Source organism: Macrobrachium nipponense, chromosome 30, assembly GCF_015104395.2.
Source record: "Macrobrachium nipponense isolate FS-2020 chromosome 30, ASM1510439v2, whole genome shotgun sequence".
Taxonomy (NCBI): Eukaryota; Metazoa; Arthropoda; class Malacostraca; order Decapoda; family Palaemonidae; genus Macrobrachium; species Macrobrachium nipponense.
In genome coordinates, this window is record NC_087218.1 from 15,865,069 (window position 1) to 15,889,812 (window position 24,744).

Here is a 24,744-nt window from a genome sequence, read left to right on the forward strand (position 1 = left end):
TTAGACGAGATTAAGTGAGGGTTCGTTAGGAGATTTTTGTGGGGGGGAGGGGAATAGTGTGTCCTGGAGGAATAGCCTTGGGGGTTGTCGGGGGCGGGGGGTTGGGGGGGGGGGGGCGGGACCACAGGCAGCGTTGGCGTGTCGGAGACCAGAGTAGAGAGAGAGAGAGAGAGAGAGAGAGAGAGTGATGATTCATTAGAGCATTTTGGTGTCAAGAGCAAGGAAGGCCTCCATCGTATGAATATTTATGTCTATGTTTATTGTATTCGTTTATTTGTTCATTTTGGGAGGATGATCTTGGGAATATGTTTGCGTTTGATTTACAGGATTTTGTTCGGCAAAAGTCACCGGATTTTTGCCACTGCAAAATTTATAGAAGTTTTATGCCAGTAGTAAATCTTTCGCGTGGCTTTTGATGGGTGTGTATCGGGGTTTTCGGAATAAACGGATACTTGGTAAAGATTGCCGTTTTTAACCAGAAAACTATGTATATGATTATTTGCATATGTGTATTTGTCATTTGAACAATCGTGACTACAATCACAAATATTAAGCCACAAATATCCTTTACTGAATATCGAATTCACGTAACTAGGAGGGAGTACGTTGCCCAAGGGGAAGGACAGGGTTCGAACTTGTGCTTTTTCGGTGGAGGAAAGACAGTCGACTTATCCATTCGGATATCAAGAGATGCAAGTCGAATTCGACTGTGCTGTCCATATGATCGAATTCAATTATACTTGGAGTCGACTTCTACTTGGTCAACTCCTGTAGCACCTCTGCATCTAACCCCCCCCCCCCCCCCACAACACACACACACACACACACACACACACACACACACACACACACACACAGGTTCAATTCCTGGCCACGGTAAAGTGTTGATTTCGTACTAGGGGGAACTTGACTTGGCTTTTCTGTACATACACGCGCGCACATGTTCCAGAACACCATGTTTGAGCGGTGTTCATTCCAAGCACACTGGAATATTTTATTTTGTCTCCAGTGTTATCTAGAAACTTGAGCCTGATGTGGCCAAGCGCACATTTGCGCCAAACCTCGCTTCTCGGAACTGTGAATCATTCCTGTTCCTCGAGTATATGTGGTTTGATTGAATTTTACAGTTCGGTGTTGAATTTCTCATGATATATTCGATAAGACTTCTATATACGGTGGCGAGTTGGAGTTCGGTCATTCCTGGTAACTGATGAGGTGACGTGGGAAAATTCCCCATGAAAGAAGAGGTGACTTTGATGATAAGGGGGTTTATGATGCCATAACCGTTTCTTTCATATTTAGAGCTACGTTTAACACGGGCTCGTATGTGCTGTAGGTTGACAGTATTGTTTCCTCGTGAAAAGAGAAGTGGAGTCATTGTTCAGCATCGCAAAGAAAATGGATGGAATAGCAGTCTTCTGGCTCTACGAAGCCAAAAAATGACGACGAGTTAGATTTAAATGATCGAAAGGCACCGGAAACAATACGTTAGTTTTGTTTCCTTGTTAAACTTCCTGTTTTGATTTTTTTTTTTTTTTAGGGGGCCTGGTGTATGTTGTTATGCTAAACTAATTTCAATATCCGTATGTGAGACGATTCCTGTTGATATTAACAATGATTTTGAATATTACTGGACTTGAAAAGGGTATTTCAGTAGTCAGAGTGCAGTGGCTCATTTTCGTGAACTGTGATGTCACAGGTCTCACGTTTTGTCGTCTTGTGCCCCGTGTTGACCTTATTTATAACCGATGTTGCCGAACTTCATGGTTTCCAAAGTGCCAGGTTCCGAGTTCCATTGCTTTTAACTGCGTTCAGATATTGATATATAACGCTATCTATTTTTGAGAAGGCACTCTGAAATTACTTGTAAATATTTAGTAGACAGGGAAAACTAAATTCGCTTTGGATTTTGTTCATAATATGATGATGATGATGATATTTTTCCTTGAAATTCTTTTGGCCAAATGAAAGATACCAGCAGTCGGATGGTGAACAGTACACATGATCATGACACTGCCACAGCTAACTCATTATTTCGTCATCACCACTATCTCTAAAGCCGTGACACACTAATCTTTGTTTTGCTCTACCTTCCACAAATCTCCACTTATCTTGTGACTCTTAAGTTCGTATCCGAGCAGGGCTGGGTCTTCCACCTCTCTGGTGCTCCCAGAATCCCAGGGGACACTTCTCACGTTCTTTCTCCCACGGGTGATGTCGAAGTACGTGTCCTTCTGCCCTTCATCATTGCTCTAACTATACGTAATGGAACATTCGTTATTGCCCCTGTGGTTTCATTTGTTTCTATCCTGCCATCGAAGTCCTAATATTTTTATGGATTTATTCGAGGGTTAGTTTGTCATGTGATTATGTGCTTATAGCAATACAGATCGCACCAGAGTACTGTAATGTGTAATCTCATTTTCTCACGCAAATTTGGTCTTTTTTTACTTATTTCCAGATCTTACTCAGTCTTTCCATTGTTTCGTTTACCTATTTTATTCTTTCTCTAGATTCCATGGCAACCGTTTTGTTTTGGTTTATCATTGCCCCTAAATATTGAAAGACTTGACTAATCTTTTCTCCATCTAGTGTTATTCTATCCCTTTGTGCTTTGCCCTTACTTTATCCCCAATGTTTCATGAATTCATTTTGAACCCCCATCTCTAGATATGTGATGCATTCTATGAAGCAAGCTACGTATATCTTGTGTTTAAATGATGGAAGCAGAGTCATTTGTATATTCTGAGTCTTAACTGTCTTGTTATTCCAATCTAAATCTTCTCTTTCATCTTGGACCACTTTTGCCAATGGTAAACTCTATGAGAATGGCAAATAATATAGGTAAAGTAGCACCTCACTATTTACTTCTATAGTCAAACCAAAATGTAGTGGCGGGTGACACAGGAGGTTTCTCTCCTGACTATATCTTTCGCAGTTAAGAATATTTTGGTCATTTTACCCACAAGGAAACCGATCTTACTGAAACCTTAAACCTCGGCGGCAAACGTGGATTAAGCGCACAGATGGAATTTTCGCTCCGTATTTTTATCCCGGATTTTGTTTTCATTCTTCTAAATGCGACCCGGAGTAAGTAACCTTTGCGTGTGTGTGTGTTTGTGTGTGCGCATATATTATGGACAATGATCAAATGGCTTGAAGTAATGGCATCATTACAAGATCTGTGCTTATTAATAAAAAAAACACACACACACAAAGACGGGGAAAATTAATGAAAAACAAACACACACACACACAAAGACGGGAAAATCATTGAGAACAACCAAAATTTACTCATGACAAGAACCCATCAGCATTGACTTTGCATCAACTTCGTGCATGGATAATTTCGGTTAGCTTCCCATATCTAACGGGAATACCATAGTGACATGAGACCTCCCCTACTGCAGTATTGGTCTGTGAACATGTGCCAACTGTCGTCTTGTAAGCAACAATAGCTGTCAGAAGGGCCTTTGAAAATAATGTAAATTAGTCACAATGTCTTAAAATCATATGATCCCCATACGGGGAATAGTGCTGCCAGTACGCCTCGCGTGGTCCAGTAGGCATTACTGAAGGGTCTGTGCAATTTCCCTTTGGCCCCTAGCGGCAATATCATTTCTTTTACTGTACCTCCGTTCATATTCTCTTTTTGCCATCTGACTTTCCACTCCCTCATAAAATTAGTTTGCTAATGCAACTTGAGAAGTTTTCCTCCTGTTACACATTTCAAACCACCTCAATTCCATATACTATTTTATTCTACTCTAAAACATATAATTGATATATGCAACTTCTGCCTTTTCCAAAACAAATTATCTTCTGGATTTGAATTTTCACTATACTATGTTTTTTTCCATCTGTCCACCAACGTGTGGTGTTTGCGTATGGTAACACTGCGTCCCGGGCTTCAGATAGTTACATTCAGCTTACATTCAACAATAATAATAACCTTATTTCGAATATTAACGGTGTCATTCGCATACTGTAAATTATTAAAACACTTTTCAGTAGCAAATGTACCCCCAGATTTCCTTTTATTTACCTAAAACTTACACATAGCGTAACTATTTAAAGGCCGGGACGCAGTGTTACCATACGAAAACACCACAGGTAGATGGACAGATGGAAAAAAAAACAGAGTATAGTTCATACTGTATGCAATGACATTCTCAGAGTTCTTTGTTTGGGTGTGAATTAGACGTTAAAGTCATATACTTGGTGGTCAGCCATCACGTGTCACCTTCCCCTGACTCATTTCTTAATGGCAGTGGGTTGGCGTCGATGTTTCTGTTGCTTCCGAGCTCCTCCTTGAGCAGGGTTTCAGGGTTTCAGGGTTTCTGGGTTTCTGGGTTTCAGAATGTTGTCAACTTTATGCTAATTGTAGCATTGTGGCTCACCTGCGCTCCAATCGTTTTACTTTTAATTTTGCCCAATTTTTAACGTGTTTTCCACTCCCGAATTTTCTTACATTTTTCCCCACTCCTAATTTTTAACTTTTTTCCACTCCCGATTTCTAACTTATTTTTTCTACTTCTAATTTTTAACGTATTTTTCCACTTCCAATTTTTTACTTATTTTTTTTTTTACTCCCAATTTTTAACGTAATTTTTCTACTCCTAATTTTTAGCTTATTTTTCCCACTCCCAATTTTTAGCTTACTTTTTCCACTCCCAATTTTTAGCTTACTTTTTCCACTCCCAATTTTTAGCTTACTTTTTCCACTCCCAATTTTTAGCTTAATTTATCCACCCAATTTTTAGCTTAATTTATCCACCCATTTTTTAGCTTAATTTATCCACCCAATTTTTAGCTTAATTTATCCACCCAATTTTTAGCTTATTTTATCCACCCAATTTTTAACTTATTTTTTCCACTCCTAATTTTTAACTTATTTTTCCCACTCCCAATTTCTAACTTATTTCTTATTTTTCCCAGCTAAGGAAACAAATCCAAGTGAATTGTAGTCTGCGTGAGTCACAGAAATCCGAGAACAGGGCGCGAGTCAATCACGTATGAAAAACGTGACGCGGTTCAGGGAAAATTCGAGAAAACTTTGCTTTTAGTTTTGTATTATGATTTCACTCGTTTCCTCGTCATCATTACATTGCCTGAGAACCATCAGTTGACAAGGAGTGAGTGTTTATGATTGGAATGACGTCAGATCTATGAATTGTATGAAAAGGTACCCCCCCCCCCCCCCCCCTTCCCCCCCCCCCCTTCCCGCATCCCACCCTTTCTCCGACGCCCATGAGCTCTTTTCTTGAAATCTTATTAATCCCCCCCACCCACTTTTGCCTCCCCCATCCCACCCATCCCCCTATCCGTAATGACCATTTGATAGCATATGAATTGACGTATTCATTTAAAATACCAATGAAATTATTTGTAAATTTATTTACGAATATCGAGTCATAATGATCTATTACATTTTGGAGTGTGAGATTTTGATTAAACTGTAAAAATACGAGGACTTGTTTTGGTGCATTGAGTAAGTATAATGAATATTCTGGAATTAAGGTGTCGATTATATGTATATTATTTGCGATCAGTGATAAGGAATATTTTTATGTTATCCGGTAAGTTATTTGGGATAAGTTTATTGCGATCACTTTCTACAAGGTCTTTTTTTTTGTGATCAGCTATGTGAACAATTGTTTTGCGGCCATAGATTATATTGACTATTTTTCCAGCATCGTATATTCCTATCGACAAATAACATGGTTACTTTTAAAATTAAAGTACCTTCCGCGTACAGTACTGAACGGGAATATGTATTTTGAAAAAAAAAAAAAACGCGTTACGGACAAAGCCTGCTTGTCAAAGGAAAATGAAATTATTAATATTGTTATACATAAAGAAATGATATACTAGCTCTATTTCAGGTTACTGCACTACTATTGAATGAATAAAAAAATAAATACAATAATTAATCCTCCTAAAATTGCATAAGAAAGAAACTGTAGTCATTCACTGCACAGAGGTTTCAACGCAGCTTTGGAGAGAACTGCCCCATTAGATTTTGAACATAGCCTTCGTACTTAGCGTTTTCCTGTATTGTCTCCTTTTTACTTGTTTATTTCCTCCATAATTTTAATGTTTTTTTTTTTTTATTTTCCGTAACTAACCCTCTTCTAGTTATTATCCGGGGTGTAAAAACTATTAAATATTATCAATATGAATACGTACTTTTTTAACCAAATGAGCATCTTGCGCGCGCACCCTAATGCGCGCACGACATCCTGGTACAGTAGGCGATCGTTGCTGTTCGACAAATTAGAGGAATTATCCGAAAATTCTGTTGAAGGTTAGAGTCTATATTACTTGCGCGTTGTTAAAATTTTTATTCATATATAGAACTAATATTAACAATAAAAAATAGGCTGAAATTGTGGAACATTTGGTTCATAAACATCCTACTTTTAGATTTTTATGATTCCGAACAAAGATTTATTAGTAAATGTAATATATGAAATATTTTCCAAGGTATATATACTTTGGTATGTATTTTCAAGGTAATATATCAGTTTGACTTTATATTTATTTATAAATAATGGTTTGTTGTAGGACTCTTAAACTGATTAGCTTTTCCATAGATTGTGAATAATAAGACGCTGGGTAACCGGTGCCCACTAGTACGGAAGCGTTCGATTAGTACTATTCTCTCTCTCTCTCTCTCTCTCTCAAATCTCCTCCTCCTCTCATCTCTCTCTCTTCTCTCGTCTCTCTATCTATCTATCTATCTATATATATATATATATATATATATAATATATATATATATATAGTATATATATATATATATATATATATATTATATATACACATATATATATATATATATATATATTATTATTATATATATACTATATATATATATATATATTATATATATATATATATATATATATATATATATATATATATATATATAATATATATATATATATATATATATACACACACACACACACACATATACATATGAAATTGTTTTGTACGCGCAGAAGTTGCCAGATCTCACAGATTCCTTGCTATACAATCTTTGATTGTTTTAGCCGGTTACCAGCGGCGCTTGGAGATTATCCTATTGTTAAGACCTCAGATTTGCTAGCTATGAAAAATACAAATTGATTAAAAATTTGTAATTTTTGTAGTTTATGAGAAAATAGCACTAGCTTGTTATTTAATACTTCTCATGTATGAGCACTGTATTCGTTTTTTTCCATGTTCCTTAGGATTGTTTAGCAAATTTTGAAATAATAATAATACTAATAATAACAATACTTCCGAAATCATTTACTCCCTTTATTTCAGAAGGGGAGCTTGTCATAATTAAAGTAGAGAATTCGTTGAACAGCCACTGTCTTTAGGCTGTTCAAAGAGTTCTCTACATCAACATTGCGAATTAACCAAATCTGTTTTAGTGTAGCCGCGAAAGGCATTTCCGTCCCGTCGAAGAATATGGTTGCCATACGAGGGAGCTTTACCCCAAGGTTATTTTTCGTGCAAGACAGGATGTGGCGCATTCTCTCAGAGCCGCCTTTGTTTTTGCGTGCGTGTGAAACTTTCGTCTTCGGTTCTCCTATTTTGCTTCATTTTTGTAATCTCTTGTCTCCAGTCCTGTACATTATCAATGCTGCTTTGTGTTTTGTATTGTTGTCATCTGATTGTTAAAATAAAACAAGTGACAAAAGGTGGACTTTTAGAGGAAGAGTAGTGGGGCTTCACACTAGGATAGGGCTTTGAAATGGAATAGTACATAGCAGAAATTTGACTTAAGATTATACATATCTATATATATTATATATGTATATGATAGATATATATATATTATATAATATATATATATATATATATATATTATATATATTATATATGTATATATATATATATTATATGTATATGTATATAAATATATAGATATAGTATATGTAGATATATATAAAAATATAGAAGATATATATATACCAATAAGAATATATATAGTATATATATAGTAATATGATATATATAATATACCGTATATATATATATATATATATATATATATATGTATATATTATATATATAGATATAATATATATATATATATATATATATGTATATATATATACTATATATATATATATATATATATATATATATATATATATATATTTATATATATATATATTTATATATATATTATATATATATATGATATATTATATATATATATATATATTATATATATATATATATATATATATAATATATATATATATATATGTATATATATATATATATATATATATATATATATATTTATTTATTTATATTTATATTATATGGATACATTTTCTATTTGAGAGTTCATACTTACTGTTGAATGAATGATGTGTATGTTAATGGGTGGAGAAAATTTCTAGTTATTGTTTTTTGTTTAATTTTGTTGCTGCCTGTTCACTGAAAGTGTCTCTCCATAACTGATGGATTAAGAATGATCTTTTGGTAATAAAGCAGAAGATTTGTGGAGTCTCTAGAAAGGGTTTTTGGAATTTTAAGAAATAAATACAAAAAATGAATGACTATGAATGAGCATTTGTAGGAAAATGTTGAAAATCTAAGAAATAAAAGAAAACTACAGCAAATATTGGAATAAGTACAAATAGAAGAGGTATATGTAATGTGGAGTAAGCAGTAAATGTGAATTTTAAAAGAAATAGCAGATAAGAATACCATTGACATAATTACATAAAAAAAAGTGTGAGGCTTGCTATCCTATCTTGGAATAACATAGGATATGGAGAACACAGGACGGGAGCTTATCACCTTCTCTCTCACCCACCTGCCTTGTGGACTGAACAGGTGGCCTTAAATCTCTCTCCCTCTTGTTGATAAATTTTTCATGGAAGTTATACACAAATTGTCATTTTCATTAATCTCTCTCTAAAGCTTTGGGATTTTCTACGATTCTTGCATATCCTGTTTTGAAAGTTTTTCCTTTTGAAGTAGCTGTTGTAAAAGTATGTTGTTGTTAGTACAGTTTCGATGACAAATAAAAGTTATACCTGAATGGTGGAGCCAAAAAGTATTCTTCACATGAAGTTAAAAACAAAACTTCATCAATTCAACTTTTCTTAAGGGAATTTGTTGTTTATCATATTTGTTTGTTTGGTTAACAGAATAATGCAGTGTTTTACTGTGAATGTTTGTGTAAATTTTATGAGAGTAAATAAAATTTTTTAAAAAATTTGTTAAAATCATTAAAATAAAAATTTGTTACAATTTGGAGTTGGCTAATTTTTGGTGGGGGGATAGCAGGGACCTTAATAGGTCACACTTTACTGAGGTTTTAGGTTTATAATTTTTTTTCACTCATCACATTGGAATTCTGTTAAGTGGTTAGAATTAAAATGCTAACATTGTTCATGCTTAATTTAGACTTTAAATATTTCCCAGCTCTTTCTCTAAAGGGTTAACTGAAATTTTAGGATGAAGCTGATATGTTGATATATGATAGCTTTCAGGTACCAGACATTTTCACAAGTCTGTTTTGTATGTTGCATGTTAATGGTTTTATATATTTTAATGCATGTAACAATTCTTTGAGAGGGTGAGAAAGAAACTGCAGATAAGTATAAATTTAAAGAAATGCACCCATTCATTTTTGTGTGCATGCATGAGTGAGAGAGAGAAACAGTAGGTATTTAGTATTATAAATATGCAGTACATATACTACATAGTGTACCCTTGGCTAGGCTGTTTTAAATCCGAGTTGGTAATCCATGTGGCTGTAAGGCCTGTAGGGGGCCAATGCCATCCCTCATGCGGTGCACTGTAGGCACTACTAAAGGTCCTTTGCAGCGTGCTTCCAGCCCCTAGCTGCAAACCCTTTTTTCCCTTTTACTGTACCTCCTTTTATATTCCTTCTCTTCCATCTTACTTTCCACCTTCTAACAATTGATTCATAGTGCAGCTGTTAGGTTTTCCTTCTGTTACGCCTTTGTAATCTTTAACTGTCATTTTCTGTTTCAGCACTGAATGACCTGTTAAGTCCCGGCTCTTGGCCTTTGGCCTAAATTCTATGTTCAATTCATATGGCTGTATGTTTTATTTGCAGGGTAATTTGTGTGTACCTGGATATACATAGCATAGTTGTTTACTTGTCCTTTGAGTAACCCAAGCTTGAAGGAAACAAAAAGATATGTGAAGGGAAGTCAGTAATTAGGGGTTGACCAGAATGTTGCAAAGTGGCAGGTTACAGTTATCGGGCGAGAAGGAAGGGAAAAGTTAGTAGAAAAAAAGAAATATTCAGAAAATTGAGTTCATTTTCCATCTCCTTTGCAGCTTTGTCTGTGGAGAGTTGAAATTTTAAGAAGTTAGTTTTAATGCATCTAATGTTGTAATTTTGTACTTTCCCACATCTTTTAAAAAAAATTATTCAAATACAGTATTAACATTTTCATGACTTGTCTTCCCTCAGGTACATTGAAGAACATGTCCAGAGAACAGGTGTGGCCATTGAAACTCAGGGCTTCAGTTTTGTCACCAGTGGTCGTAAACGAGAATCTCTTACCGTAAGTTATTGAAACATGTTGATGGAAGTATATGTGGGAGTAAAAGTAATTAGAATTGCTGTTTCATTTCTACTGTCATCATTGCTTCAGGCAATCATAGGTAGGCTGTAATTATCGGGCTATGATTGGCATGGAATTTTGTGACCCTGGGCACACACTATTGCATTACTTGTATATTCCGTTAACCAGTGAAAACAGATCAGTGTATTTAGTTTGGCCTTTTCATCATCTGTTCTTGAAGTACACATTTTCCTAGGTTTCCACATTTACGTGCCTTTGCCAGTGGTATAATATTTTGTTGGCTCCTCTGATACAGTAATTCTATTAAAACTTATCTTTGAAAATTGCCATTGGACTAACTTGAGATTCCTGTTTAACTTGAGATTCCTGTCTTGAAATTGCTTTATGATCAGAGCATTTCATTAACTTATTGTGGGTATTATGCAGTATGTCAGAGATACCTGAATTGTATAAGACATTTTTTTGGTGGTGGTATGAGTTGATATCTTGCTTTTCTGTTACTATAATTTGTAGTTAGCATACATAATTATGGAAGGAGTTGAATGGTCAATCTTCCAAGGAATCAAATGGCCATAGTATGTAAGAGAAAGAAAATGTTGGAATAATGACAACTGTAATAAGCAGGGTGGTTTCCTAGGTGACTGTTTTCTGAGAAAACAATCTTCATAAATGTCCAGGTGTTTGGAGGAGATAATCGTTTGAATGTTTTCACCTTTGATCCTGTAGCTCACTTGGGACTTGCATTTAAATTATGGCACAGACCAGTGATTGAGAATGAGGTGTAAACAATCTAACAATATCTCCTATAAGAATGGGAGCCTTGGCATAGTATTTCCTGGGAGTTTGACAAGACCATTCATTTATAAATCATCAGGTAATTGACTGGTTGGATTTTGTACACTGACAGTGGTCACTCTATAAGTGGGTTAAGGATCTTATGCCATCTGAAAATAGACCTTGAAGGAACTAAAGTAGGATAGTGTGTTCATGAATTGGTACTTTTTTTTTTATTTTTGGAACAAATCTGGCAATCTTTGTTTCCTTTTAGATTATGTATATATATCTCATAGGAATGATGAAAAGAGAAAGGTAAAATCTCAAGAAGAGGGATAAAAGACAGCAGAAATTTGTGGTATGACATTATGAAAGGGATGCATAGTATGGTAATAGAATGAAGATTTACAAAGGGCAATAGCAGGAAAGAACCACTTTCAAACCATAGACATTAGGTAGGTGTAGGAACTGCAAGGAGTAGGTGTCGGAACAAAATGAAACATGCAGAATGAGGGGTATTAGAATTTCTGCATGTCAGAGAAAATAAAATACAACAAGAAGAAGGGGAAAGAGACCAGATTTGAAAGGTGAGGATCACTTGTATTGATTTTGAATAGAAAAGTTTACTTGACAAGGAAAAAATTAAAGCAATACCATGACTATATATTAAATGGAGAGGGAATATGACCTGGATAATATTATGACTCGGATCATCAGAGAATGGGATGATTGAAGAAGTTAAGAGACTCTAAGGAGATGAAGAATGGCTGAACTCCAAGGTCGTCAGCCACAATTTGTCATTTGAAAACAACTGGAGAGCTGACTAAAGTATCAAAAATGTTAAAACTGACCAGGTGATTAGTGAATTATTAATGTATTACAACTAATATTCAAAAGAAAATATGATACATTAGAATTAAAATAAAAAAATGAAATTTCTCTATTGGAAAATGTTCTAGAAGGTAGGATAAAGAAAGAAGTGTTATAATGTCCTTTGCACATGATTTATTAACAGTGAGGAAGTAACTAAGCGGTAAGATGTTAGGAATATTTAAATTTGCAATTTCGGATGTTTTAGGCATGAGAGGAGTAAAAGAGTGGTTGTTAGGAACTTTAAGCAAACGAGAATTGGGGCAGAAAGTGTACTTGCTAGATGAGATTTGCTAGAATTCATTTTTTCAGAGAAATCCTGTCATGGTGATTATTTGAGGATGAAAACACTCAAAATTAGACAGCTGTGGGGGAAGTGAACAAATGAGTAGAAAAGATAAACAAAATTAAATAAAAACAAGCTGAACATCAGAGGCTGAACATTGACATAAACTTTTAACATGTTGGGAAGCATACTAGATGAATGTATTTTTCTAGCACCACATGAGTTAAATCCATCTTGAGGATATTGTAGAATTAAAATTATTACACATGTAGTTTAGTAGTAGTATTCGTAATTACTCATAGTTATGTGGGAGTTTGTTATACACAGAATGTTAGATGAAATAGCATAATTTTGAGGTAATTTTCAATTCCTGCTTTGCTTATTTCCAATTTTTTGACCCACAGAAGTGTCCTCCAAGAACTGGATGTAGTAATGAAAAGTCATAACATTTAAAGGGTAATTCATCTAATATCCCAAGCACATAATCTTCCTAAGCATGAGTATTCAAATGCAAAATCTAACTGTCAAAGGGTGAAATGAAAAGGTATTTTTCTGCCTAGCCTAGTTTCGTAGTTACGGTCTTTTAATTTTGTCTTATTTATAATGATTACTTTAGCTGCTTCAACTTGATAGTTAAAAGATTCTGTACAAGCTTAAGTGCATTTGTTTACTTTGAAAGTTTTGCTTTTACTACACATTTCCTTCACTGTTTATCTTAGTATACGAAGCACTATATATTTTGAAAACTCATTTACTGCCCATAGTAATATTACTCATCTAGTGAACCACATGTATTTTTAACTGACTTCTTAAAAGATCTTTCATTATGTATTTTGGAGTTCTTGGTGTTAATTGTTCAGTTTGTTGCAAGTGCAAGACATATTTGAAAGGAATTCACATCTTTGCAAATTAAGCTTTTAGCTAGGTTAGGATGACTGCAGTTACAGCAAAGTAGACAGTAATTTCTTCCTTGCTAGCTTATAACTTGTGTGCTTAGATTTATTTGCCTTCTCTGTTAATCCGTACATTTTTTATTTGCTTTTTTTATTAGTCTGAAGTGATGTTTAGCCTGGATTTGACAGGCAGGTTTCTTAGTCATGAGTAACCTAGATTACTGGTATATTCCTATGCCATCCAACACCTGATTTTTTTTTCTTTATAGATATGCACTTTGCAGAGTACAACTAAAGAACTATAACTCCATAACTAACCTTCCAGTATAACTTAGGTCTTTTAACTAAGAGTACTTTGTACCTTCCATAGTTCCTGTCTTGAGATATCTAGTTTTTAGAGTATATGCCATTGGTTTGTGTAATTGCAGCTTATTTCTGCACAAGCATGACAATATCTTATTCTCTTAGTGGTATCTTTATTTTATCTTAGCAGCTGTTGTTTTCATAATGATATTCTTTCCATAAGAAACAAAAATTTTAAAATATTTTTTAATGTTCAGTAACGTACATTTCCGAAGTCCTTCATTGGATCGCATTTCATCATAGAAGGGCTGGGAGGGAATTTGGATGAATTAGGTGGTTGCCAATTCTTTCTCCAGGATAGAATTTTGACAGTTATTATCCTCTGCCAGCACTACATGGATAGATTATTGATCTTCAGTTTCAAGTAATGTCGAGTATTTTTGCTTAGTTAATATAATTCCTGGTCTTGCCAATAAAAGTTTGTATGTAACATGGTATATTAAAATATATGCAAAGATAATTGAAATCCTTAAGATTTATATACTTTTTATATATCTGACACTTAGATGCAAGGGGGACAGGGAGGGAAGGATCCCCTCTTAGAGGGGGTGTGATAATAAAATGGATGAGAACCACTGTATTAAACAAACAGAACTCTTGTCATGTATGAATTATCAAGTAATTTTTCGTGAGGGCCAGTCCTCAGTTGTAGAACCAATCCAGTTGATTTTGCTTTGTTTTGCGTTGCTGTTTGTCTGTAAAACTTAACACAGGTTTTCATGAAATATGTATGGGCCAAAGGTCTTTATCAGTCAGTTGATAATGTTGATCTGTTTCTAATTTGCACCATAAACTTAGCTATGCTGTAGGTGTTTGTTGTAATCAGTTTGCTCTGGTTAGCTTTTTTTTCTTTTAATAATAGTCTGTAGAATTTATGGGAGTTGCTATTTTCAACTTTTTGCCAGATAATCTTTTTGTGTATTTTTTTTTAAGCATTAGTACATGCATTTATGGTTACACAGACTGTACCTTTTGGTGAGGAGTGCATTCAGTACTAACTATCACCTAGTAATAATCTTTATGACATGTTGTACTTAAACCTCTATACATTTTGATGATGTTGTTTGTTTCAACTTTCAAGTTTGGTGGAAGAAAATTATTGAATGTTTTTAAGCTATTGTAAAATAACATATCGCTACAGTAACATTTTATACATGAAAATGCATTTACATTTTGCAGTGTTTATCAGCTTTATTTTTCAGGATACAGTGTAGTATTTTTACTTATTCCTATTAGTATAAGGTGAGGTTCATGGTTTTGACATAGCGAGTTTGTGTGTGTTGGTAGTACTTCATCTAACCTGTATTAATGACCTGGTCACTTTTCTGTCATGGGTTTGACTGATTCTCTCAGATAGAGAAACATTCCCAAGTGATATTACTTAATGTTTGGAAGTGTGAGATGCCTATTGAAAGATGAAATATTTTTAATCGATATAGCCAATTATTGAAATAATTGTAATTGAGGTTTCATCGACTGAAAACACTACCTGTTGAAAGCCTATGAACAGTAAAAGCTCATCATCATTGTAGGAAGGGTACACCTCAGTAATGCAATTGACTTATAAAAGACCTTTGTCTATGTTGTTTGATTGTAGTTTTCTAGTAAGGAATTATGTAAATCTGACGAGAAAATAAAAGTAACAGCACTATTTTTACTGTCATTTGCATTGTAGAAATCTCTTAGTTTTGTGTATTGAATGATAAACTAAATTAAAGGGTAGGAATGCAACTTGAATTGACAGTTGATATCACTTTCAAACAGCACCGTGATATTCATGAGCTGTTGATGAGTCCAGTTAGGAGTGAAGGCAGGATCCCATAAAAAAAGGAAGTGAAATGTCATTGTCTTTTAACAAACATGATTGGGTTAGCAGTTTGTAAATTTGTGCTTTGTCTATTGTGGCTTTTATTCCTTCAGCAGTAATTGCATGCAGATTCAGGCACTGCTTTATTTCAGTAGTCTGAAGTCAGTTTCTCTGATTAAACAAAAATATGTAACTGCATGTCTTTCCTTGCCCTCAGAGTTTTAGGAAAGTGCTTCCTGTCATCATTTTAAAAAAGGCAGTGATGACTGTTTGACTGGGTTGCTAATGATCTATATGCCTCATAGAGGTCAATGATCAATTAATTGCATAATAGTTATTGTAAAACATTTTGACAGGTTTTAATAAGTAGAAAAATATTTGCATAAAAAAAACTTAACTGGACTTTTTATTTGCAGGGTAATGCTACACTTCATCTGTACCCACATTTTAAACCACTGCAGGAAATTGATGGTAAGCTTTTTTTTTATATACTCTTATCTATTGGTTGACTCTTATAGTAGTATTTGCATTAATGCCAGGGCAAATACACTTTTCACCCCTTGTGAAAAGGTCCTAAAAGCAGTGTCTGCTGACTTAAGTTTAATGCACTGCAGTATAGTATTTCTACTGTGCTTGGATGTGTACCTGTAGTTTAATTGCTTGCTGTACCTTTAAGATACTCCATCTGATACGTTGTGGGGGAGATCATTTCCATGTTCTGACATATCACAATGTCATTGGAAATGTTTACTGTTAAAAGGAAAGGTGAGAGTTTGGATTTCTTGTCTCATTCTTTAAAATATGGTACCATTGTTGTTTGTCTATAAAGAGAGTTATGCAAACAAGAGGAAGTTTTCACTAGCTAGACACACATTTTAGGAAAAAAAAAATTACATTTTGAATATAAACTTTTTAGTCTAATTTGGCATACTAGGTGCTTTTAGGTAATATTTCAATGTACAGTGTATTATTGGTACTTTTGTCAATTACTTAGATTACTTAGGATTTGATCATTATTTACTGCTTTAGTTTTTTCAGATTTTTAAGTTAAGATTCTTGCTAGAGAATTAAATGTCTTTCTCTTTCTCTCTCTCCTTTTTTTTCTTTTTATTGCTACCAATGTAATGCAAGTTCATGACCATTTGGAATGAGTATTGGTATTGAACTACTGAACTGAACTTGTCTTACTGACCTACTAAATACCATAAGTTCATTGTAACTGAAGCGTTGGTAATTTTTAAGGCCCTGATAGAGAAGTACATTACCATAATTTTATAGTTCTGAGGTAGAATGATGACTATAAATAAAGTCCAGGTTGTCATTTTAGCAAACACATCAAATATGTTTATTGCTTATGAAAATAGAAATATTTTTGTTCTGTGATGGTGTGTCGGCATTATCAATGGTCCCTTCCTGTCTGTCGAGCCTTGGTGCACGTGTGCGGAAACCACAGCTGCGTATTATCTTTTTCTCTCTCTCTCTCGCTTTCTGTGTTAGATAATTATTTTTTTTTAACTTGCTTTAATAGGGGATTCTTCTATATAGTTATGTCAGGAATTTAGATTCCATGCCAACTGGAATTGGTATGGTGACAGCTTTTTGTTGTGCGATTTCATCATTACAGTACAAAACTGCAGTGGTCTGAAAATCCCAAGTTGGATTCATTTAACTATTAGAAAGAAAAAACCTGTAGGTGAAATTATACTATTATATGTGGAGATGTCCCTTTCTTCATCAGTACATCTGGGTGTATACTGATAAGATTAATTAACATAATGTTACAGCACAAGATACAGTACCATTGTGCTTGTTAGAATTAGTTATTGATTTTCAATTTCATGACTGATGTATTGTTAACAGTATATATATTTTCATAATTTAAGAAGAATAGTAGTAGATTTTGCTGTAGTCATGCAAGTTTTTCTTATTGAGGAAGAAATGTAGCACCCCAAACTTATTTCCAAATTGCAATTTCTAAATTTTGGAGAATTTTCAGTTTTCCTATTATGTTGTGGAGAAATAATTGTATATAGTTGTGGCTGTTATGAAATGTTGTATCAGAGATCATTTCTGTCTTAGTATCATCTGTGAGGAAGTGACATGCTTTTATTTTTTATCGCATATAAAATTGCACAAGACAGTAATTATAATGTGTAATGAGATGATAGAAAATGCTTTCTAGACTAGAGAATCACCATGATCAGATTCCTTTCATGAAGGTTAAGCCAATATAGTAATAATTAGATGAACTGTTGGTGCACCCGTGATGCTATACTTTTGTTTATTGTGATCTCAGGTTGTAGATTTTTGTGTTTCTTCAACTTTTCTACATAGTTAATCTTACATTGGAAAGTAAGAACAATAATTTTATATCCCCTTTGTTTATTTAACTAGTATAAAACTAGGCAAGGGTGTAATTGTTGTTGGTAGCATTGCTTTTTAATATTTTATTGTCTTATAAAGAAACTTATTCTGTACTTGTGGGAAGTTACATTTCCAATTGAACACTTCATTAAAAAATGTATTCAGGTTAAGGTTTTATTCCTTATTTGGAAACTTATTCTGCACTTGTGGGGAGTTTCTTTTACAGTTGAACATTTCATTAAAATGTGTTTAAATTAATACCTTTTTTTGGGTTTTAATGAAACATTATAAGGGCACACAGTGCTATTGCTATTTCATAATATCAAATTTGGAGCTTTTGCAGTTGCAAGTTAATCTTTTTTTCTTTGATAAATTTGTTCATCCTCTTAATTCTTTTATTCAGGATAAGAAAATCAGTCCAGCATACATTTATAATTCTTGTCCATCTCAAGCTTTTATCTGTTTTCTACACGGGTAGTATGTTGTGCCTACGTGTAGGTGATAGGTGGTGTCGTGTGACGTCATCATGAGTGTATAAGTAGTGGGTTCGCGCTCATTCCACTGCCAGTACAGCCACACCCATGGTCATAGGAATAGGATAAGCTTCCTAATGGTGGCTCAGTGGTGCAAACTGTTCGTTCACATGCGTCATACTTCAGTATATTCGCAAGGCTTTCTTCATGGCAGGACATTGGCCATCATCATGTCGAAAGTAATTACATTGTATCTAGAATTATATTTGTGATAGTACATATTATGCATATTTTATGGATAAATTATCAGGAGGAAGGTATAATACTAAAAATTGATTACTTCAAGTTATTTGTGTTGAGAATGTCTCTTCTTTGGGCTTCTAGCGAGATTAAATAGCGAGCTGCCCAATGAAGGGCTGTTCTCGGCACAATGAATCTTCGTCATTTCTGAAAATGCTGCATTGCCTATGGAGTTGTGCTATTTAGTGTAATATTCAATATTTTCTGTATCCAGACTGGAAGGATGGACTTCTGAAAGAAGCATATTGTTTTGTTTTGTCATAGTACTATTTGTTTAGCATTTGCATGTACTATATACGTGCATATATATAAAACAGACATCTGTATTTACTTTTAAAAATGCTTTCCATTTTTAAGTAAGATACTGTCTTGTTGTGCACAAATGCTAGGAAGTGTCATTTTTTAAGGATAGGAATGAAAATTGCAACAAGAAAAGTGTGTGTTGATAATTGCCTTAGTAGATTAGGCAGCCCATTGGGCAGCACATGTGCTAGTGTATGCAATGAATGGATATTCCTGAACTGTTAGAAGCCACTGCAATTTTTACTTAGTTTTACTGTATTCTAAATGTAATTTTTTTACATCATTGTTTGCAAATATTTCTCTGAAAAAAACTCATTCCTTTTATCTGATAACTTGGATTAATAATAGGAAGGTATTTCTAAATTATGTTTTGTTAAGTGCCATTTGAGGTTTTTGGGATATTCTGTTAAATTCTGGTTTTTTATTTTCAAGAAAGCCAATGTGGTTTTTATTGCAAAATTTGCTCTAGTTTATATAAATTTTCCCTCATTATAGTTTTTACTTTTGTTCTAAGCAAATCAGGAAAAAAAAACATGTAATTAACGTAGAATTGCCTCATGACTTACCATATTCAGAATCAGTTGCCACTAAATAAATTATGCAATGGGAACATTTAGGTTGAACGATTCTCAGTTGTTTTATGATTTTATTGTGATATAGTCTAATGAGTTTTTTCATGGAATATTTGGAAGGTCTTAGAATGCCACTTTATTTTGTACTAAAGTAAAAAAAAAAATATTCAGTAGTCAGAAAGGTATTTTGATTGAACAAATAGTATTTGTTAATATTCTTTGGGCTGAGAAAGCTTAACACTTACTGATAATGAGATGGATTTAGACATTTTTCAGGTTAAAGCCCTCCAACTACTACATACGTAGTTCTAAATTACAAACTGCTCGTCTTGTTATAAGACAGAATTTGCTTTAACTTCTGGTGGATAGAAATAAAAATAATCATTGTAAAGTTGTATGCAGTTTATATTCTTTGAATTCTTTGAGCAGAGGACAGTTAGGAGAGAGAAAAAATTATTTTTGTTTTGTTTAATCATCATCCCCTTAGGAGGTAGTGCCTTCAATGTACCTCAAGCGGTGCAATGTACATTACTTAAGGTTCTTTGCAGCATCCCTTCAGCCCCTAGCTGCAACTCCCTTTCATTCCTTCCTTTTACTGTACCTCCATTCAAATTCTTTGTTCCATCTTACTATCCACCCTCTTACAACTATTGTTTCATAATGCAACTGTGAGGTTTTCCTCCCGTTCAAACCTTTTCACTGTCCATTTCTATTTCAGTGCTGAATGGCCTTAGCTGCCCCACTGCTTGTCATGTATGCAAAAAAAAAAAAAAAAAAAGTCTATAAAACAAGTCTAATCATCATTATTAAGAGAAACTCTTGTAACCTTGTAATCAAGAAAATATATGAAAAAGCATTAATATGGTGATGAATAGTTTCATAACATGTAAACAATTTTTTGGATATTGTTAAGCTGAGGCAAAACTAAGAAATGGATACACAGTTGAAATTTGAAAGAAAATGCATTGGTCCAACTAGTCTGTTTGACCTTGCTTACTGCATTTTATCGATTAGATTTACGTTATATCAGCCAAGATGGAATGAAGAAAATTTTTGAAACCTTATTTTTTGCTTTGTTAAATGCTGAATACAGTTTTAAGAAAAATGTGTATATGGAAATATATTATTTGTTTATTGGTTTTTTTAAACAGGTGTTGTGGATTACTTGACAACGGAGATTAGTACCTCCAAACAAAAGAAGTTCAGTCTAGTTACTTTTATTGATACACCTGGCCTTGTGGATGGAGATATGAAATATCCCTTCGATGTGAATCATTCTATGCTTTGGCTTGGTAAGTGGAGTTAAATTTTTTTGTCAGGATGATATTAGTAAGCAATCAGCGATCAGATTCTGCATAGTTTCTCTTCTTGGAAAATTATGCACAAGACTGTACGTAGATACTGTTAGGCTGTACTAATAGTGGCGTTAAACTGCCCTTGATGTAATAATCATTCATTCAAGGTATTTGGGTTTCCGCTGGCTCAGTGTTTTCATTGACTCCTAGAATGGAGAAGATGCAGAACAACACATGGAATTAAGCTTATTTTATGTGATTGTACAGTTTGTAATCAGTAGTGACTATCAAGTATTAGAAACAAATCCTCAAAAGCAGTTGTTAAATTCTTCAGCATTATTAGTTAATAATCATAATAACTTTACATTTTTAAGTTTTAATATATATAGTAAAACCTAAAGATTAATATCTTTCAAAAAGAAGAAACCTTTGTGGCTAGCCCTATCAGATTAGTGCCTCAGACAGGATTCTCAGTTTGTTCATACTTATTTTATACTTCTTTTCAGGTGATTTGTGTGACTTGATCTTTGTTTTCTTTGACCCTATTGGTCAAGCATTATGTAAAAGAACTCTTAATATCGTCGAGCAGTTGAATGACACGCATTCAGAGCGCATCCGTTTCTACCTTTCCAAAGCTGATGAAGCTGGTCATGAGAGTGACAGACAAAGGTGAGTAAAGATTTTTCTTTGAAATCTATTTGTTCCTACACAAATAGATAGATAGAATCTGTATTTTATCATGTTAAATTTTGTGGTAAATATGTGTTGCATGAAGATTTTTCTTTGAAATCTACTTGTTCCTACACAAATAGATTGATAGAATCAGTATTTTACCATGTTACATTTTTTGGTAAATTTGTGTTGCAATGCCTTTCACTGTTCTTTGACAGTACTGGGTTTGTAATTGTTTATTACTTTCAGGGTAATGATGCAGATTGTTCAAGAGCTCTGTAAGCGTCCAGGACTCAACAAAACTGGTTTTGAAATGCCGACGATCTATATACCGAATCCAAATAAAGTATGACTTAAGTTAAGCTTCTACTTTCTGTTAGGTCTAAAGAATTACATTAACAGTATGATTGACAATTGTAAGTGAATTTAAACTTTTACTGACATTTCAACAAGCTTGTTGTATGCTGGGAAAAATTTAGACTGGTTGTCTCATTGAAATACTACATTATCACAAAGTTAATTAATTAGGAATTAAAGTAAAATGGATTTGCATTAATGAATAGAATATTGGTAATTTCATCAACTATGATTTAATAATGTTTCTCTACATTTCCAGAGTACAAGATGTGTAAACCAAATTGATGAAGTTTGTAAAGACATTGAGAAGACAATCAATCAAACTATACAGAACACACTCAATCAGCTAGAGAAGGATTGTGAGCAGATTTCTAAACTAGTTGATGATGCTATTAAAGCAGATGATAATGCACGATCCTACAACTTCCGTGCTAGGGTATAGTAAAGTTTTTCTTTTATAATAAAATACAGTCAACATAATTGTTCATACTTGATTATGATGGTATGTGCTGTTGTGATTTTACTATTTTAAGTGCTAATTTTGATGATTGAGAAATTTTGAAATCTACTTTTTATGTAATTACAGATCTTGTTGAAAATTAGTGCTTCCAATGTAGTTAATTGGAGAAACAAGTGGTTATTTAAAAATTATGCGATAGACATCAATAAGATATAGAATTTCATTAGGCATTAGAATAGTAAGAAGTATTAACTTAAGGTATTATATCTTATGATAGGCTTAGGTGAATTATGAAAAATGAAGCAAGACAAGAGTTGAAGAAGTTGGATGGCTACAATATAAAATTATCATAGGGAACAGATGAAAAGTCAAATGGTGGAAGCAATTAAGTGGAATGGATGATATAAAAAATCTTTAAGGCACGTTAAACTTCTCTCCCAGCATGGAGGAGAAGTTTCCCCACAATCTATGGGATAACTAGTTTTTATATGCTGAATATCTGGCCTTACATTTTTTATAAGAATGAAAAATGGCAATACGTATTTATATTTTATCTCTAAAGTTTTATTTAGTCCTTCATTTTCACTTTGTGTTAACTTATAAAGGCCTGTCCATACAGTTCAAACTTTGTGCAATGTGACATCAGAAGTGGAGAAACAATGGATAAGGTTCTGACTTTTCCCACTTCTGAAGTCACATCGAATAAAGTTCGTTGGGCAAATCTCGACCGTGTGGACGGGGGAATTTGGGGATTAACTTTCAAAACTAATTGGAAAAAAAAAAAAAAATTTCAAAATATGTACTCTTACACTTTTGTTTGTCAGAATTGGTTAAAACTCCTTATCATCCCTATCAAGCCTTTTTTTATATAAAATATTTAATGCTGCTGTTTGCATTGATACACAGTATACATTAATTTTGAACTTTTGATATTTCGTTCTTACGTAATAGTGATGTAACGGGTTGAATAGTTAATGCCCTTCAAAGATGTGTTTTACTCCTATTGGGGCAACAACCCACATGTATTTGGAGAATTTTACATAAATTAAATTCTACTGTTGAGTAATTAAGTGCTTTAATGAATTGTTACAAGTGTGCTGGAGTACCTCCTAAAAGTGCAGTCATTTTTCTATTTTTTAAAATTCATTATTGTCACTAACGGCGCCATAACTTGAAGTTGCTTCAAGTTACAGCGCCATAAGCGCCGTTAACTTGATATGTCTTCTTGCTGTTAGCACTTATCAATGACGGTGTAAAATGCTATTAATAGCACTGAAAAAGTGCCAGAAGTCGAGAACGCACTACAAGTATTTAAGGTTACGTGATTTGTTAACATCTTTGCTGTATGGAATGGGTAACTTGGTACAGCATTTTTTCATTTGTAATAATGAACAACTCTGTGAATTCAACATTTGTATTACAGTCTAGTTTATTCTTTTAAATAGCTAATTTAAACCTTCAGTAACATATCTCATACTAGTTTTATAAATTAAATTGCCAATTTTGTCCAGCATTAGGATTGTTGAATCTACTTTTTTTCATATGATTTATTGTTCAACATGAAATATTCATAAATTCAGAATTGTAGAAGGTCATCTTTTCCTTATGAAGTGTTAGTGAACATTATTACTGATTTATAAATTAAAATTTAATTTTTGGGATTAAATTATATTTCACAACTTGAACACAGTAAAGTAAACTATGCAGTTCTTCTCTCCAATGTTCATATTTACTGTATTAATTGAATGCCAATGTTTTCTCAATATTTTATCCTAGAACACTGTTGGGAGAGAAGTTTTTCTTTCCATGAAGAAACTGAGTTATGCATGGAACTTAATATTTTGGCTAAGCTTATCTTACAAGGAAGGAAGTTAGAACATTTTAATTTATTAAGGCTCATTTTCCTTTCAGGTCAAGGGGATTTCATTATCATTGTTTGGTTTTCTTCTGCCTATTGTACTACTACTACAACTACTGGTGGCTTCTGCTCCAAGAGAGGTCATCATGAACTTGCTGGGAGAATCTGTAGCCCTATCAGTCATCAGTTTTATGGTATTGTTTATTTTACATGTTCCAAAGAATTTACTTTTGAAATTTTAGTTAAAATTTTTTACAAATAACCAACAAATACTATTTTACTTCAACTAAACATGACTGAGCAGTACAGCAGATGCTACATTTATGTAATGAGTGGGAGCTTTTGTAATAAGGTTCATTTACTCTAGTATAGCTGCATCCACGCAATCAAACTTTGTTTGAAGTGATGTCAGAAACAGGGAAACAGCAGGCAGAGTTCCAATTTTACCTGCTGTTTCTGCGCTTTTGACATTACATCGAACAAAGGTTCGATCGTGTGGACGCAGCCTAAGTCA

The 24,744-nt window shown here is 33.6% G+C and overlaps 1 protein-coding gene across 3 annotated transcripts in view; it reads left to right on the forward strand.

Annotated features, from left to right (window-relative positions):
• LOC135202317 (uncharacterized) overlaps positions 1–24,744 on the forward strand; it is a 102,117-nt gene that overhangs the window by 75,785 nt on the left and 1,588 nt on the right. For all 3 annotated transcript variants that reach the window (XM_064231662.1, XM_064231663.1, XM_064231661.1), the window contains exons 4-10: positions 10,469–10,562; positions 15,993–16,047; positions 20,740–20,880; positions 21,390–21,552; positions 21,805–21,901; positions 22,172–22,348; positions 24,284–24,424. In XM_064231662.1, the coding sequence (XP_064087732.1) occupies positions 10,469–10,562; positions 15,993–16,047; positions 20,740–20,880; positions 21,390–21,552; positions 21,805–21,901; positions 22,172–22,348; positions 24,284–24,424 (868 nt within the window). The remainder of the gene's footprint in view (positions 1–10,468; positions 10,563–15,992; positions 16,048–20,739; positions 20,881–21,389; positions 21,553–21,804; positions 21,902–22,171; positions 22,349–24,283; positions 24,425–24,744) is intronic.